The sequence below is a fragment of the Sminthopsis crassicaudata genome, chromosome 3 (assembly GCF_048593235.1).
Source record: "Sminthopsis crassicaudata isolate SCR6 chromosome 3, ASM4859323v1, whole genome shotgun sequence".
In the NCBI taxonomy this organism is placed as follows: domain Eukaryota; kingdom Metazoa; phylum Chordata; class Mammalia; order Dasyuromorphia; family Dasyuridae; genus Sminthopsis; species Sminthopsis crassicaudata.
Genome location: NC_133619.1, coordinates 594,273,260 through 594,291,765, shown reverse-complemented (window position 1 = coordinate 594,291,765; position 18,506 = coordinate 594,273,260). Strand labels below are relative to the sequence as shown.

The 18,506-nt window shown below is 49.6% G+C and overlaps 1 protein-coding gene across 1 annotated transcript in view; it reads left to right on the top strand.

The window, feature by feature from the left end:
* Positions 1 to 18,506, top strand: part of ADGRB2 (adhesion G protein-coupled receptor B2) — a 61,773-nt gene that overhangs the window by 25,617 nt on the left and 17,650 nt on the right. The window contains 11 exon segments of the mRNA XM_074305320.1: positions 11,462 to 11,545; positions 12,419 to 12,583; positions 14,090 to 14,254; positions 15,553 to 15,717; positions 16,082 to 16,246; positions 16,568 to 16,669; positions 16,751 to 16,857; positions 17,274 to 17,468; positions 17,833 to 17,901; positions 18,046 to 18,154; positions 18,355 to 18,504. Of these exon segments, the coding sequence (XP_074161421.1) occupies positions 11,462 to 11,545; positions 12,419 to 12,583; positions 14,090 to 14,254; positions 15,553 to 15,717; positions 16,082 to 16,246; positions 16,568 to 16,669; positions 16,751 to 16,857; positions 17,274 to 17,468; positions 17,833 to 17,901; positions 18,046 to 18,154; positions 18,355 to 18,504 (1,476 nt within the window).

The window sequence follows — 18,506 nt, the reverse complement described above, 5'->3', positions numbered from 1 at the left end:
TTTTGACTTGCTTAACAATGGGATCCTCACCTTCCCTGATGCAGCTCTTATGCTTGTGTGAACAGCCCAAGGTCACACTTGCATTTCTGTCTGCTGCTTCATGCTGTTGACTCACACTGTTTGCCACGTGGCAGGACCTTGCAGGAGGGCCTGGGAAATGGGTTTCTAGGCAGGTTTGGTAAGTGAGCGAGCTCTCCTGCTATTGCATTGGGCAGATTATTTCATCACACTCTGAGTAGGCTTGTCCCTTGTTATAGCTGTAAATTATAACTTTATTCTTCTCTTGTAAATAAAGTCCTTCCTACGCAGGCGCTCTGTTAGGTTGGAAGGAGGAAAAGAAGGAGGAGGAGGAGGAGGAAGAAGAAGAATAAGGGGGTCTGGAAGGGGAAGGAGCAGCTTGCAGTTCTGGATTAGGGATGAGAGTATGAGAGGTGTTTTGGTGACATATGGCTCAGAGAGTTTGGCCTGGGGCTAGGTTATAGATCTAGGAAACAGGCTGGTCCAGCCAGGTTGTGGAAACCCAGAGAGATTGAGTCATCATAATGGTTTCTCTGGCTTTTCATGCCCAAAGGATTGATAGACTGAATGACCAGTGAAAACCAGTGTTGCATGCAGTGGGAGCCCCTCGGGTAGCCCATTTAACTGATAAAGGAATGGGGGGAATGGGGGGAGTAGGGGTGAGCCCAGGATCAGACCAGAGATGGGATTGTCTTTAGAGAATGTAGGGCTTTGGGGCTTTGGGGCCATCCATAAGAGGTCTGGGGGTCCTAGAGCCCACACTGGACTGTGAGAGAAATAGAGTGTTGTCCCCAGAATGCACAGGGGTTTGAGCTGATTTTGGAAAGAAGAGGTTGTCAGATAAATTGTGTCTTTCTCGTTTCCGCCCCAGTGAGTTTATCCAGTTGATTTCAACCTTCAAAGGGAAAGGATATGGGATAACCTGGCTGCCAACACAGAAGAGCTGCTCTTCCTGTCCCTGGCACTTGCTTTGTTTTATCAGTGCCCAGGGCTGGGCAGATAATGGGCTGATGGCACGAATCTCCTCCAGCATTGTAACATCCACCAGCAGAACCCAGTGACCCTGGCTACTTCCCATCACTGCCCTCTTATGAACACTTCCCCACCCCCGACTCCTGTATAGAATGGAAGCTTTTGCACAGCTGCGTGTGTGCCTCTGTTAAAATGTAAGCTCCTTGAGGCCAGGAGCTGTTTTTGCTTTTCCTTATATCCTCAGCTCTTAAAAAAAGCCTGGCCTATAGTAGGGACTTAATAAGTGCTTGTTTTTTATTTATTATATATTATAGAAAATTATATTTTCTGTGTAATGTTTATCTATCCCTGTTTTAACATGATGTCTTGTACATAATCAGAATTTACTGTAGTAGAAAGAATGACTGAATGAACTCAGCATGAGATTCCTGGCTTTCTCCATTACGCACAGAAGGCAACACAGGCCAGGGAACAGCTTGACCTATTGTTTTAGGATGGGTAGCTGTTGTTCAGGCATTTTTCAGTCATATCTGATCCCATATGGGTCTTTCTTGGCAAAGATATTGGAGCAGTTTTCCACTTCCTTCTCCAGAGCATTGTACAGATGAGGAAACTGAAGTAGAGGGGGTTAGGTGACTTATCCAGGGTCACACTGATAGTTAGTGTCCAAAGCTGGATTTGAATTCAGGTTTCTCTGACACCCGGTCTGGCATTCTATCCACTTAGCCAACTCGCTGCCCTGTGAGTAAAGTGATACAAGCCCGCTAAGGAGAGCAAGCTGAACTATTCTACTCACATTTTGTTTCTGTTTTCCCAACAAGGAGAACAGCTTTCAGATGGAAAAGGGGAGAACAAACATCATTCAGAGGGAACTGCAGCCTGAGATTCGTGATGAGATAGGAAGGGAGCATTTAACTGTTCTAAATGAGTTCGCGCCTCCAGACCCAGACAAATTATGTCCCAGGGTGCTGAAGGAATTTGCTGATGTGATCTCACACCCACTATCTGTGATCTCAGGGAAACAGTGGAAAACAGCAAGGGTGGCAGAAGACGAGACGGATAAATGTCGTCCTTCTCATTGAAGAGAGAAAAGGGGGCTCTCCAGAAAATTGAGCCAAATAAACTCAGTCTTTAGCAAAACGATGAGATCCAGTCCTCGAACAGGTGGTTATGGACATTTAGGAAAGAACACGGTGATCCTCACAAACTAATGTTTATTCACCAGGAACAAATCATGTCCAGACGCCCTTATTTATTTGGGGAGATGGAAATAATAGGTAAGCCCTTCAAGGAAATGTCATAGACTTAGTCTATCTTGACTGCATTAAGCATTTGACAAAGTTGCCCAGAATGTGGGTGATGATCCTATTAGGTGGATTCTCAGCTGGCTGCATAATTGTGCCCAATTTAGCTTTAGAGAAGCAGTGTGATGCATTAGATTCTTAACAGGAGATCCCTGGGCCCTGAAACTCCAGGAATCCAAACAACTGGGTTCCTTTATCTAGGGTTTTTCATCTGTAAATTGGGATTATAATCCCTGCCTTGCCTCCCTCACAAAGTTGTTGTCAGTGAAATAACATTTATTAAATGATTTCTGGGTGTCAGACACTGTGCTAGTGCTGAGGATACAAAGAAAGAAAACCAGCAGGTTCTGCCCTTCAAGAGCTTATAGTCTAATGGGAGAACTATGTGCAAACTGGATATAAACAAGATAAATTGGGAATCATCTCAGAAGGAAGGCACTCAAATTAAGGGGGATTGGGCCAGGCTTCTTTTAGAAGGTGGGGAAGCTAGGAAGCTCCTTGGGCATGGGGAGAATCTGTGAGAACCCTCAGTCAAGAGATGGGATAGTGTGTGCAAGGAAAAGCAAGGAAGGCCCTCTCACTGCCCCACAGAATGCATGGTTAGAAGGGAGCTGCAAAGACAGGAAGAGACTGGGTTATAAAGGACTTTAAAAAGCCAAACAGAGGATTTTCTATTTGATCCCGGAGGTGAGAGGAAGCCACTGGAGTTTATTGAATTTGGGGATGACGTGGACAGATCGGCTTGTTAAGATCAATTCAAAAGCTGAATGGAGGATGGATTGGAATGAGGAGAAACTGGAGGCAGGCAGACTCATCAGTAGGCTAGCAAGAGAAGCCAGGTCTGGAGGGGTGAGGGCCTGCTCTAGGTTGGCAGCCCTGCAGAGGAGAAAAGGGGGTGTAGATGAGAGATGTTACAAAGGGAAAAATGACAGGTCTTGACAATTGATTGGATAAGGGGGAGGAGCTGAGAGAGACAGGAGTGAAGGATGACACTTCAGTGGGGCTGGGGTGACTGAGAGGATGGAGATACCCCATACAGTAATAGGGAAATTAGCAAGAAGGATTCTGGGGAAAAGAAAATGAGTTCACCTTTGGACCTGTCAAGTTTAAGATGCAGATGTTCAATAAGTGGCTGAAGGTGTGAGACTGGAGGCTGGAAGAAAGGTTAGAGCTGGTCTGGAGTTGAACCCACAGGAGATGATGAAGTCATAGTGAAATCATAGAGATGGAGAAGAGAAAAGGACCCAAGACGGGGCCTTAAAAGACACTCACAGTTAGCAGATATGATCTGGAAGAATATCCGGCAAAAGAAATGGGGAGGGAGCACCCAGACAGGCAGGAGAACAGCCAAGGAGGGCAGTAACCTAGAGAGAAGGGGGTCTCAAGGAGAAAAGGTGATGGCTGGACAATGACAGAGGCTTCAGAAGAGTTGAGAAGGAGTAGGACTGAGGAAAGGGCATTGGACTGGGCAATTAAGGAAGCACTGCTAATTTGGAGAAAGCAGTTACTTTCAGTGGGATAATGAGGTTGGAAGCCAGACAGTAAAGCGTTAAGAACTAGGTGAAAAGGAACAAGTAGAGACACCTATTGCAGATGGCCTTCTGGAGGAGTTTAGTGTGTGACAGATAGAATATAATCCGGTAGCTAAGAGGGATGGGCAGAGCTTTTAAGGCTTGGGAGAAATATGGGTATATTTCAGGCTGCTTGGAAGGAGCCAGGAAACATTGGGGAGAGAGTAGGGATGACAGAGGGGACAATCAGCTGGAGAAGATGGGCTGGAATGGGATCACACAGAGAGGGATTTGCTTTGGTAAGAGAAAGGCCATCTCTTCATGGGAGACAGAGATGAAGGAAGCAACGGTGGCAGGAAGCATCTGAGAGACAGGAGAAGGGGAGGGGGAGAGGATGGAGCTCTCCACAAATGGCCTCAATTTTTTTTCCTGTACAGTATGAGGCAAGGTTCTCAGCCGAGGAGGTGGGGGGAGGAAGAAGCTTGAGAGGCTTGAGAAGGGATGAAAAGGTTTGGTAGAGCTGCTGTGGAGAGTGGGAGAGTGAGTTAATTAGGGAGGTGTTAGAAGGATCGCCTGAGGGCCCAGTTGAGGTTATGTAATATAAATTGTAGTGGACCCAATCAGCTTGATTTCATGATTTTCTCCATCTCCAGCAGCATGTAAGTGGGAACAAAAACTGCGGATGGTGGGAATGAGTCAAACCTGAGATCCTTAGAAGGATGAGATCTTTAATAGGGTAAAGAGAACAGGGACAAGAGTTAAACCGGCTCATCAAGGGGTCAAGATGGTAGAAGGAGAGGCTAGGGCAGGAGTGATGGCCTGGGAAGGAGCAGAGAAATGGGGGAAGGGCTGAGAGGAGGACGAAGAGCAGGATTAGGGGCTGCAAGGAAGAGGGAGAGATGGAAGGTCGATAGATTGTGATCAAAGTTCTTGAACAGGGTTGGGAATACTAGTGGGTAGGAGCATATGGCTGAGGTGGGGGGAGCAGGGGCTCTCTGAGTAAGCTGAGGAAGTGATAGGTTAAGATGTTTGAGCTTTAGGCAGCTAGAGAGCTTTATGAGAATCAGATGCAATGAATGCTGGGAGTGGCAGTGCCAGCCTGGAGGTGTCCCTCATGAGGTGCCACAGAACTTAGTCCTTGAGTTTAAAAGACTGGAGGAAAAAAAAGACTTAGAAGGGATGGAAACGGCAGGACAGGTAATCCTTCTTCAACTATTCAAAGGGCTGCCATGCAAAATAGAAGCCTGGTTCTTCCAAAAACCCAAAGCATAGAAAGGAAAGGTTCAGATTGCAGCTTACTCTCAGGAAAAAAACAAAACAAAAAAAAAAAAAAAACAACTTCATCATTGACAGAACTGGCCAAAAGTGGAATAGGTTGCTTCAGGGAGGAAGGAGTTTCCCATTGTTGTAGGTTATCAAAGAAGAATAAGGAGTCTTTTCTTTCTCTAATTCAGGTGTCCTCAACCTTTTTTTGTGCATATGTACTGGACCCCTTTGGCAGTCTTGAAGTCTGTGGATCCCTTCCCAGAATAACGTTTTTAAATGCATAACACAGCACCTAGGCCTTCACAGTAAATCAATTATATTGAAATAGCTAATAAAATTTTGAACAGGAGCAAATTCATGAACCCCAAGTAAAAGACCCATGTTCTAATCCATCTTCTTCACAGCTGTCAAACTGATTCTTAAAATACAAATCTGACCATGTTGCTCCTCTCCTTTAGAAGCTTCAGTGGCTCCCTATTGCCTCTATGTTAAAAATCCAAATGTCTCTCTTTAGTATTTAAAACCTTTACAATCTGGCTTTAGCCTATCTTGATGGACTTAATTCATATTATTCTCCCTCACTCATTCCACATTCAAGTGTAACAACTGACCTATTTGATGTTCTCTTTATCTGAGATTACATCTCCTACTTCCATGTCTTTTCAGGCTGTCTTCCTAGCCTCCAGACATCCTTCCAATTTTCACATTCACAATCTTGTTATCATCTTTAGCTACTCACTCTGTTTCTTTATTTTTATTTTTTGTATTTATATTTATATTTTTATTAGTTTGTCCTTCCCACACCCTCTCCCCATTAAATAAATCTTTAAAAACCCCAAAACTCCCCAAATCGTTCTATGCTTATATATTTTGGTAAAACCAATCCACATTAACTGTGTCTGGAGAAAAATGTCACTTTCTATATTTTAAGTTAATCAGGAAGTGATTATTTATCCTTTTGAACTTTTGGTTTTATTATTGCATTGCTTAGAGTTCTAGCATCTTTCAAAGTTGTTTTTCCTTACAATGCTGTTATCATTGAGTAAAATGCTCTCCGACTCTGTATCCGTTTAGAAAAGTCTTCCCACCTTCCTCTGAAGTTGACCATTTCATCCTATCTCATGCCTACATTCACACACAATCTGTTCAGCCATGATCCTATAGGACACTAGTCACAGCCTACCAGTGACAGAGCTGTGTGAAAGATTGTGCACGGCCAGTTGGGTCATTTTCTGGTCACAGCTATCCACTTTCATTCCCCTTATGCATCCAGTCCATTGTCAAAACTTGTTCCTTCACAATGTCTCTTGTATTTCTCTCCTTCTCTTCATTCACACAGCCATCACCCTTGGCCCACATCACCTTTCTCTCCTGGGCTACTGCAGTTGTCTCCTAATTAGCACAATCCATCTTCCCTATAGCTGCCAAAATGATTTTCCTGTGTCGTGTGAAAGTAAGCAAAGAAAGAGGAAAAGGATCTAAATATACAAAAATATTTATAGAAACTCTTTTTGTGGTAGCCCAAAACGGGAAATTAAGAGGATGTCCTATTGGGGAATGGCTAAACAAATTACGGTATATGAATATGGCAGCATGTTTCTGGGCAATAAGAAATGATGGAAATTCTGTCAGGTGTGGGTTGTGCTGATAAATGTTTTACAACCAACTCTTGGGCAGGAGAAAAGAATGTATGTATGACTCACTTTTAAGTTTAATCTACATTAACCTTTTTCCATCACTTTCTTAAGTCTAGGCAATTAACAAAACAATAAATCAAATCCTGATTTGTAGAGCTAGCCAATTCTTGGCTATGAATAAATATTCACATTGAATTTTTTTTTTTGGTGGGGTGGCAATAGGGGTTAAGTGACTTGCCCAGGATCATACAGCTAGTAAATGTCAAATATCAGTTCATATTTGAACCCAGGTCCTCATGATTTTAGGGTTAATGCTCTATGCACTGTACCACGTAACTGCCCCCCTCATAGTGAAATTTAATAATATTTCTCCTAAGAAGGTCAGAACTGCCTCCAGCACACCCATATGCAGATCTTGCTCTTTAAACTCAGTGGCTCCCTGTTACCTCTAGGACCCAACGTAAACTCCCTTGGTTGATAATTTAAAACCTTTCACAGCCTGCTTTCCAGCCTTGACTTCCCTTATATGTATATACAGTCCAAACAAATTGATTTTGCTTTTCCTTGTATGGGATATTCCTCCAAATTGCTCAATGGTTATTTAGTATCCATTTCATATCTGCTTATATAATGTTAATGTTTTCTCCTTGATAGATTGTAAACTCCTTAGTCTAAGGATGGTTCTGTTATTGTATCCATACTTTCTAGCACAGCATAGGGCACAGAATAGGTGCCCACTGAAACAATCAGCATTTATACAGCACCTGCTACTCATTGCTTAGCTGCTTGGAATGGAATCCTCTTCCCCTCTACTTCCCACAATCCTGAGAATCCTTTCAGGCTCCCTCAGGCATTTGCATTTTAACATAGCCATTGAAGCTTCTTGAGGAGGAGAGTTTCACAGTCAGAGTTGTGTTTTAAGAATTTGGTAGATAGAGCATCAGCCCTGAAGTCTTGAGTTTGAATTTGACCTCAGATACTTAACATTCCTTAGCTGTGTGACCCTGGGCAAGTCACTTAACCCCAATTGCCTCAGGGAAAAAAAGAATCAGCAGCTGGGCAGAAGAAGACAAACCTTCCTGACTACACCTCCTTCCTCCCCAGCCCAAATTATTTTTATTCACTTAGTATATTTTGTCTATAAAACGTGCATAAACAGAGGGGCAGTGTAATACAGGGGATGACAGACTCACAGAATTAGAAGCTAGGAAGGGGAGATTCAGTGCAGTCTCTTACACATACTAGTTGTGTGACCATGGACAAATTAATGAGTGCTCTGAACAGGGCATCATAAGCTTTTTACACTCGTGACTCCTTCTGGCCTGAGAAATTTTTATGTGACCCCAGGTCTATAAATGCTTATTTGCTGATAATAAATCATAATTTCATGACCCCACATTCAGTTACAAGATCCCAAATGGGGTGGTGACCCACAGTTTAAGAAGCTGGTTTCTAGAAAACCTTCTAAGAGATTGGTTTTCAAAGCAGAGTCGACGAACTTTTGGGAAATTCTCAAAACTCTTGAAAGGAGTTCATGAGGTAAAAACTTATTATCCTACTATATATTTGTTATATATCATATTATTATTTTCATAATGATATTAAGATGCTATTTGCCTAATAAAATACTCCTTCTTCCCTTTCCAACTATTTATCTGTGTGAGGCTGAGTTTTTTTTTTCATATATTTCAAAGTCAAAATAACCTAATTTAACAGTCTAATTTCAGAAGGAGATAAGAGAATGCAGTTGTCTTAAGCTAGACATTGAAGAGATTTGCAAAAATATATAAAACAACAATACTCTTCTCACTAATTTTATTTTGGAAAAGTTATTTTTCATAAAATATTATTTATGTTTACATGTAATGGATTATGATTATTGAATTTGAATATTGAGTTATTGAATTTCAAGTATAGGGAATAATGACAGATATAACTCACCAAAACAAAAATATTCTGGGGTCCAATTTTTAAGACTATAAAGGGGTCCTGAGACCAGAAAGTTTGAGAACTACTGTTCCAAAACTAGAAAAGGCTTCAAGGAAAGTGTGGGACTTTTCTTTCCTCGGAGTTTCCTATCCCCATCAAATCACAGGTTCAGAGTTCAGTCTTTTTGTTGTTGTTTGTTTGTTTTGTATTTATTTGTCCATGTTCATGTGCCTTTCCTTCAAACTGGGAATCTGTGTTGATTTCGGACAGGGACTTTTTTGCTTTTGATAACATCTTGTATATAGGGTACTTAATTCACATATTTCTGTGTGTTCAGTCTATTTTTTTTAAACAGTTGTTCTTGACTCTCTGACCCCATTTGGGGGTTTTCTTGGCAAGGAGATTGTAGTGGCTTTGCCATTTCCTTCTCCAACTTATTTTATAGATGAGGAAACTGAGACAAACAAGGTTAAGTGACTTGTCCAGGGTCACACAGCTAAGCAGTGTCTGAAGACGAGTCTTCCTGACTCTATCTACTGTGCCACTCAGCTGCCCCATTCACATATGAGTTGGGCTCCTAAAGCCCTTTGAGAAATCTTTCAAATCTGGGACCCTGAGATTCTGAAATGCTGCATTTAATTCTGTGGATCTGCCTTTGTCTCAGAAAAATTGGGATGGGAAATGTGGGAGAAATCTGGGAAGACTTCCTGTAGGAGCAGCACTTGCTTTGAAAAATAGATAAGGGGTAGCTAGATGATATAGTGAATAGAGCACTGGGCCTAGAGTCAGGATCCTGGCTTAGTTACTAGCTATGTGACCCTGGATTGCTTCCAGGGGAAAAAACCCAAACAAACCAGATATGTATCAGGAACAATGGGTGGTATGTGAACAAAGATGGTGTGTGTGTATGTGTGTGTGTGTGTGTGTGTGTGTGTGTGTGTGTGTGTGTGTGTGTGTGTGTGTCCCTATCTCTACTGCCAATGATTTGCAAACATTAAATAACAACCTCTCTGGGGGGAAAGAAGCATGACTGAAACATTTTTAGGTTTAATCTTCATTATTAATTTTCTTACATCTAGACAATTCATTTTTGAGCTATAAAAACGCTGAAAATTTAAAAGTTGGCTGCCCTCGGATATACCAAAAGCGCAAACTCTGCTCTTTGAAGGTCACAGATTTAGGGCTGGGAAGTCTCCTCTAGTCCAATCACTTCATTTTTACAGGTTAAGGGAACTGAGGCTTAGAGAATTGAGGGACTTGCCCAAAGTCACTTTACTGGGAAAGCCTGGATCTCTCATTCTAAATCCAGCCCTCTTCATACCCACCACTTCCACAGAATTGTTTAGGTTTCTAAGTCGTTTCTTTCTACCAAACCTTCAAGGCTCAGAGGGGGCAAGAGTCTTGCTAAGGTCACATGCCAGAGTCGATGTGGGACCAGAGGGTCATAGAGCTGGAAAAGGCATTAGCCTGTACCCTTACAAAACAACCTTTTTTTTCAGATGAGGAAACTGGTTCAGGGAGTTGTGCTTGACCAAAATAACAGACAGATTTTTTATTGCCAATCCTCTGCCTTTCAGTTCCACCATTTTGTAAAGTTGTGTTGTTGGGGGCTTTGGGAAAAGGCCCTCATCCCTAAATGCATATACATGCTGTCCTAAACACCATCAGCCTCCTAGACAGTCTGATTTTTTAGCTCCCTCAGATTCATGCCTTAATTTCTCCTTTGGGGGAAATTTTGTGGCTGCCCATTTCCTTAGGCTACTGAGATAGGACCCAGGATGAGGTGATGTCTGTGAGGTCCCCCAACTGCCTCTTAGTTTAATTCCAGGATGAGGGCTGGTTTTTAATCAATCAGCATTATTGTCCTGTAATGTGAGCATTAACAGAATACCCGGTTATATTCCCTGCATTGGGTGGGAGCTAGACATCCTTGATCTGGGCCCCGGGACCTCTGGCTTCTTAGGGTTGAAGAGTAGGAGCTTTCTATCTTTGAGATGACCTTAGCAGACAGTGGCCATCTTTCCCCTTGACTCACAGCCTGGGTACCATAGGTGGACATTCTTCACTATAGTAAGAGTGCATAGAAAATATACTTTTTTCCTACCAACACTGAAGTGTCTGAGGAAGGTGGAGGGAACTGCTGGGCAGCTGAGGGCTTTTTCAGGGAGCCAGATTAAACCACTGAGTGTGGGGGGAGAGGGGCTGGGATCATCAAGGTTTCCACAGCTGAGCTAAAGGGTTGGCATCAATCAATGAGTTCTAAGTTGGTGGTGGAAACTTTCCCAGGATAGAATACCATGCCCTAGAGACAATGACTTTCAAGGAAAAGGCTCCTCCTGGACTAGAGAGAACCTATTACAAATGAGAAAACTGAAAACAGGTTCTAGTATCCAAGGACAGTGAAAGATAGTGAAAAACAGTGATTGAACTTGAATCTAGAACTCCTAAGAAAGTTTTCACTACTAATTCAATATTCATTGTGTTCTAAGGCTCCTCCCAGCTCTGACCTCCTGTGTTCTAAGGGCCCTCCCAGCTCTGACATCCAGGGTTCTAAGGGCCCTCCAAGCTCTGGCATCCTGTATTCTAAGGTCACTTCCAGGTCTGACCTCCTGTGTTCTAATATAATGTGGCCATTTTTTTACTTTAAATCTCCCTCGGTCCCAGCCTTTCCTTTCCAGACTGTCTTAATCATAGGTTTTGCATGTTCTCTGGAGACCGTGTGAATGGCCCCATATTTGAGAGGATGGGGGAGGGAGGAGAGGGGATTTCTCTTCTCCCTTGGCCCCCATCTCCTGCCCCAGCTGAGGGCATCTCCATGTTGCAGGTGAGGAGCCGGAAGAAGAGCCGAAGGTGAAAACCCAGTGGCCCAGGTCAGCAGACGAGCCCGGAGTGTACATGGCGCAGACAGGTAACCAAGTCTGTCTGAGTCTGCCGGCCTGTGATGTGTCAGCCCATGTGCTTATTAGTGCATTGGGGTGTGTGCTTAGCATGTTGGGGGGTTTGTGCTTGTTTCTATGTGTCTGCAGCCTGTGCTAGGGCTTTCCTTCTCCCCAGCCCTTTGGGGAGAACAGAGGGATTGGAGTAAGAGGAGTCTGGGGACATTCTGGGAATGGGGACTTGCACTGGGGAGGGATCCTTCCTCCATGCTGAGAACTGCGGGCCAACAAGGGGGGTAGTTGGAGCAAGTTTGAGGTCTAGGGATAGTAGCTATGTAGCTGGTGGGAAGGAGAGTCTAGCCACAGGAAGGAAGAGGGGAGCCCGAGGCCTGGAATTGGACCAAGCCCCTGTATCTGGAGTCCTGCCATTGCCAGACATTGCAAACAGTCCTTTGAGAACAGAAAGATCAGCTCAGGGTCTCGGTAACCAACCCTAGATCATCCCCGCCCAGTTCATGCCTTCCATGGTATGGGAATATTTGGTTTCCATGCAGTAGAGTCTTGATGACCCTGGTGACTTTATAGTCACATTATTGAACAGTCTGGTGACCTTACTATCTGCTCAGACCTTCCTGGGACCCTGAAGTCCCTGCTCAGACCTTCCTGGGACCCTGGTGTCTCTGTTCAGATCTTCCTGGGACCCTGGAATCTCTGCTCAGAGAAGCTCAGTAGCCCCACAGTCACAGAATAAAGTAGCTCAGTGACCCTATAACTGCTGTTCAGAACAACCTGGTGACCCCACGGTCTCAGCGCAGAGTAGCCCTTGCAGAGCAGCCTGGTGGGCCTGCCCTGGGTGACATCTCTCGTCCTGCCACGCCCCAACATGCCATGTCCCTTTCTCCTAGGAGACCCAGCAGCTGAGGAGTGGTCTCAGTGGAGCGTGTGCTCTCTGACGTGTGGGCAGGGCCTTCAGGTTCGGACTCGCTCCTGCGTCTCCTCCCCGTATGGGACGTTGTGTAGTGGGCCACTGCGGGAGACTCGGACCTGCAACAACACAGACACCTGTCCAGGTACGGCCCTTGGGGCCGCCCATCCCCTAAATACGCCAGAACACTGGGTCACCAAGGGAGGGGCACTGCCCCCCACCCAGCCGCCAGGGCTTCTCTAGTCGAGAGGAGATGTTCTCTGGGAAAGGGGAGGGTCTCTAAGTGGAGACCTGCTGGCCCCTCATTTGAGGGGCTGTCCTGTGGTAGGATGGGGAGAGGCACTGGTAGTGTGGAAAGGAAACCGGATCAGCAATCAAAATATTTGCCTGTTACTTATTGCCCGGGTGATGTGGCAACCTTGGACAAGCGGGCCTCTCGGGTCTCTGTTCTGTGAAGTGAAAGGCTGTCCTCCAGGCCTGAATCCTGGTCAGGGGAGGGCCCAGGCCAACAAGGATGTCCCCGCACCCAACGCTAGGGCTGATTTCTTCGTGCTTGGGGGGAATGACCTCGCACCAGCTTTACTCAGCAGGTTACCAGACACTTGAAGGTCAGCTTCTGGTTCTTTGAGCAGGCAGGGACACATGGTATTCTCTTGTCTTCAAGGTTTAGGGGGGAAGAGGAAAGTCCCCTTCCAGCCGGGATGCCTAGGACTGGGCCTGGCTAGCTGTGTGCTAGGAGGGAGTGCTGAACCCTCGCAAAGGGCTGGGGACAGGGTGGCCCTGCGGATGGCCTTGGGGCCTGTAGGAAGGCTCCTGTCTGTGTGTGTGTCCTTGTCCTCCTGTATGTCTCTGCTGGGCCCCTTTCCTTCCTGTACCCTCCACACACGTAGCTCCTTCTCCAGCCCCTGTCTTTGGATTGGCCCCTCTCTCCGTTGGGGGAGATAGCTTCTGGCCCTGGTACCTTTGGGCCTTGGCGCAGGGCACGGTGACTACAAAGGACATAGGGCTTTCCCATTTCACCTAAATTCAGACCCCAGCCTTGCCACTTAAGGCCTGTGTGAGCTTGGGCTAGTAATTTCCACTCTCTGAGCCTCAGTTCCCTCATCTGTAAAGTGAGAGAGTAGCAGAGATGAACCCTCCACTCAATGTCTGAGCTCACCCTTCTGCACCCATCCACTTGCTCTCTCCTGCCTGATAGTGGAGAGGGTGTCTTGTAGCTTTCCGGGGGGGAGGGGGCAGACGGCATTCCTGCCCTCCCGCCTGAGGCGCACCGGGGTGACAGCACTGGCCCCTGGCCTCCTCCAGGGTCAGAATCTGGACAAAGGGCTGATGGTTTCTGTGGCGTAGTGGAGGGAGCTCTGCTTCTGAGGCGGGGCTCGAGGCTTGTCTGCTCCCCGTGTGTTGTGACTGTCAGCTGATGCTTTCTGCCCCCTGGACCTCGGTCCTTCCTATAGAAAGGAAGGGGTCGGACCAGGTGCTCTTGTGAAGTCCTTTCTTCCTCTGTCATTGTAGGGGGGCTTTCCGCTTGCTGGGAGGAGGCAGTCCTAGGATCCTGGCTGGGGCCGGGGGTCCTGGCCTTCCCCGGGGTGTGTTAAGCCTGGAAGCGGTGGTGGGTGGGGAGAGGTGACTTGGGTGGCGTGCTTCCTTACAGTTCCTGGCCTGTGGGAGGAGTGGGGGCCCTGGAGCCTGTGTTCCCGCACCTGCGGGCGGGGGTCCCGGAGCCGGACGCGGAGCTGTGTGCCCCCCCAGCACGGTGGGAAGACCTGCGAAGGTCCCGAGCTGCAGACTAAGCTCTGCAACCTGGCTGCCTGTCCGGGTCAGTAGCGCCCACCCCTTCCCTCCTCTCCTATGCTCCCCTTTCCCCTTCCTCACCATCCCCCGTCCTGATCACCCCTTACCTTCCTTTGCCAGGGCGCTGGCGTCACCTACTGAGTCTCTTGGGTGAAAAGCAGCCCAAGATATGGGCTGGGCGGGAGTTGGAGTTTGCTGGGGCTGGGGAGGGCCATTGGAGTGGGAAGGGGCCAGATGGGGAGACCCGTCTTGGATTTTATACTGTGTCCTGGCTGCTGGGGTTCAAAGGGGTAGCCCTGAGGTTTGGGTAGGGGGTCTTTCCAGTGCCTGCTTTACCATGGGCCCCCAAGAGAACCGAGGGGAAAGACCCCCTGACTCCATTCTCTAAGGGCAGTTGGATTTCTAGAGGTGGGTTTGTGAGGGTCTGGGGGCAGACATCTGGTTACTTCCTGATCCTTGGAGTCCAAAGTGCCCCAGAACCCTGGCCTTGGCCACGGGGAGGCCCAGCACTGGACAGCAGCCTGGTGAAGCACTAACCTGATGACTTGGCCTGTCTGGACCTCAGTTCTGTTCTGTAATACAAAGGAGCACATGTGTATGACGGTGACAGGAGCAATAATGGGGGAGACTCCCTAGAGGGAGACTTAACCAGCCCAGATCTTCAGAAAGAGCCCGGGTTCCCAGAAGTAGAAGTTTGGAGTGGGGGGCTGTGTTGCTGACATGCTTTCTCTTCTTCCTGGTGACCCCAAAGTGAGGAGGAGGGGTCCCTGGGCCTGGGGGCATACTCAGTGCCTTCGTTTTGGGTCAGGGGCATTAAGAGGCTTGGGGTCCTGAGGCAGATTACGGAGACCCTTCCCTTGGAGCCTCCTCTGGGCCTCTGATGGCTCCAGTTCTCACAGGCTCGTGGTGTACCCCAGCCCTGGCTCGTGGTGCCTGTAGTGGGGTGAGCCTGGGGACAGGAGACATGCAGTAGGCTTTCCCTCCCTTGTTCTCTAGCATACTCCTGGGGGCTTAGAGTGGGCTCACTCCTATGGGCCAACTCTATATTCAAGAACAGATACCCCTCGGACATGCACCCAGCCAGCATGGCACAGTGGAAATGCCCCAGATGTGTATTTGGAGGTGGAGAATGTGGGTGAGAAATCAGCCCCAAGACCACCTTTGAGTGCCTGCGACAGGCCTCTGTTTCCCTGTTGGTACAGCTAGGGGGGCTAGGTGGTCCCTGTCATCCCTGCCCCTTCTAAACCCCGTGCCCTTTGCTGCTGCCCCCTTCTCCTTAGCTCACCATCCGGCATCCTCTCTGTTTCTGTCTCCCTGGGGCAGTGGAAGGTCAGTGGCTGGAGTGGGGCCCCTGGAGCCGCTGCTCCGTGTCCTGTGCCAATGGGACCCAGCAGCGCAGCCGCCGGTGTAGTGTGACGGCCCACGGCTGGGGCGAGTGCCGGGGTGCCCACGCCGATGCCCGAGAGTGCAGCAACCCGGAGTGCCCAGGTGAGCTGTGGTGGGGAGTGACCCGAGCTCACTGTCAAGGACGGCGGGGCCAAAAGAGCCCTGGGCTTGGGCGTCTGGGAACATGGCTTCAAATCCTAGCTCTGCTGCTTTCCACACATGCTGGGCAAGCCTGCTCTCTGGGTTCTGGTTTCCTTAGCCATAGAATAAGAGGGATCTTTTCCAGTTCTACAGTCTCTCGTCTTCAAGCAGGATCCCCCCATGTCCCCTGCCCCCACTTGTCCCCTTGGGTAGGGTGTCCGAGAGCTAGAGGGCCTGGAGGGAAATGGGCACAAATGGGGAATTGTGAGTGGGTGCCCGCCTGGGCCTCTGCCCCCATGCCTTATGGGTGCCCTCCTCCAAGCAGCTGATGGCAAGTGGGGCCCGTGGAATCCTTGGAGCCTGTGCTCCAAGACCTGTGACACAGGCTGGCAGCGACGCTTCCGCATGTGCCAGGGGACAGGGGTGCAGGGATACCCCTGTGAGGGCAGCGGTGAGGAGGTGAAGACATGCAATGAAAAGAAGTGTCCAGGTACCTCCCCGCCGGGGGCCCGGCTGCTGCCAGCAGGGGCAGGACGGGAGGGAGAAGGACGGAGAGTGCTCAGGCTCGTTTAGCCAGAGGAATGCCAGGGGCAAGGAAGGGGGCCCCGACCCGGGGCACGGCTAGAGTGGAGGAAACCTCCCGTGGTCACCAAGGGGAGATTGCTCAGAGCTGGGAGGTCTCCTGGAGAGGGCGGAGCTCCCTCCGTCCTCCTGGAAGGCTTTGGGATCTCGAGATCACCTGGGAGACAGCTGGCAGAGGGTGCTGTGGGCGCGGGTCCCCCGGCTCAAGCTCAGCTGCTCCCCTCCTTAGCCCTCCATGAGATGTGCAGGGACGAGTACGTCATGCTGATGACCTGGAAGAAGACAGCCGCGGGAGAAATCATCTACAACAAGTGCCCGCCCAACGCCACAGGTAGGGCCGCCGTCACCCACACCCCCTTCCCACTGGCCACCTCTGCTCCTTCCCCATGCTGGATGCTCTTCTCTGTTCTAGGGTCTGCCAGCCGCCGCTGCCTGCTCAGCGCCCAGGGGGTGGCCTACTGGGGCCTGCCCAGCTTCGCCCGGTGCATCTCGCACGAGTACCGCTACCTGCACCTTTCGGTAGGGGAAGCCCGGGACCCTCCTCTCCCCACCGGCTGGGGTGCAGAGAAGTGGGTGGGTGGGCAGAGCGGCCAGGATTCTGGCCCCCACTGTCTCAGGATTTGCACGCAGGTGTGGCCGGCTCTAGCCTGCGCCTGCGGGTCTGCTGTGTGTCCTGCTTCTTTGGTCCCCACCTGCCCTCCCAGGTGTCTCTGTCTGTCCCTCCCTGTCTCTCTCGTGGTATCCCTGCCTTTCCTCTCTCCTTGTCTCTCTTGCTGTTACTGTCTCTCTCCTGTCTCTGTCTCTGTCCCTCTCTCTGTCTGTTCCTCTCTGTCTCTCTCTCTCTGTCTTTGACTCCCCCCACCCCATTTCTCTGTCTCTGGCTGTGATTGGCTGGGGGGGGCTAGAACTGACCCCCCTCCTTCTTGCCCCCCTAGCTGCGGGAACACCTGGCCAAAGGCCAGCGGATGCTGGCTGGTGAGGGCATGTCTCAGGTGGTCCGAAGCCTGCTGGAGCTCCTAGCCCGGCGCACCTACTATAGCGGGGACCTGCTCTTCTCTGTGGATATCCTGAGGAACGTCACCGACACCTTCAAGAGAGCCACCTACGTGCCCTCAGCGGATGATGTCCAGGTGGCAGGGCTGGGCGCTTAGTACTGGGCAGCTGCCAACCCCAGGGGTCAGCGGGCCTGGCCCCCTCACTGTATATGGATGTGGGGGATAGGCTGGCCACATGGCCACTCCCTGGGGGATCTGCAGGAGTCCATCCTTCCAAGAGTGCCCCGAGAGCTCCCTTATAGACATGGCCCCAGACTCCTGCAGTGACCACCATCCAGAGGGAGCCTGCCCCGGGGGCCATGGGGGGTAGAGGAGGAAGGGGTGCCCCACCACCTTTGGCAAGACATGGCTTCTGGGAGCTCTCCATGTGGGCTCAGGGGCACAGTGCCAGGACCCGGCACAACCCTGGCACCCACCTAAGCTCTCCCTCCCCCTACAGCGTTTCTTTCAGGTTGTCAGCTACATGGTGGATGCAGAGAACAAGGAAAAGTGGGATGATGCTCAACAGGTAAGGGGCCTGGGCAGCCCCAGGGAGGGCACAAGGCCTCGAGTTGTGGGTGGGGGCTTGGGGGCTTGAGGAGAGCCAGCGGGGGGCCCTCTCCCCAGGCCCTGGGCCTACAGGCTGGCTCCTCATACTTCCTGTGGCTTCCAGGTGTCCCCAGGCTCCGTGCACCTGCTGAGGGTGGTGGAGGATTTCATCCACCTGGTGGGGGACGCGCTCAAGGCTTTTCAGAGTTCCCTCATCGTCACCGACAATCTGGGTATGGGCCCAGCTGTGCTCCCTTGGGGGGGAGGGGCCGGGGGGCTGGGCTGGGAGCACAGCAGAGCTGGGCAGTACCCTGGGGAGACGGTACTGATTCGCCCTGCCTCGCTCCTTCCCCTCCCCTATCTCTGCCTTTGGTGCCCTCGTCTCTCGGGGTCTGTCGGCGCCTCCCGGCCTCCCTGGGTCCGGCCCCTGCAGTGATCAGCATCCAGAGGGAGCCGGTGTCTGCCGTCTCCAGCGACATCACCTTTCCCATGCGGGGCCGCCGGGGCATGAAGGACTGGGCCCGGCACTCAGAGGACCGGCTCTTCTTGCCCAAGGAGGTGCTGAGCCTCCCATCTTCCGGTAAG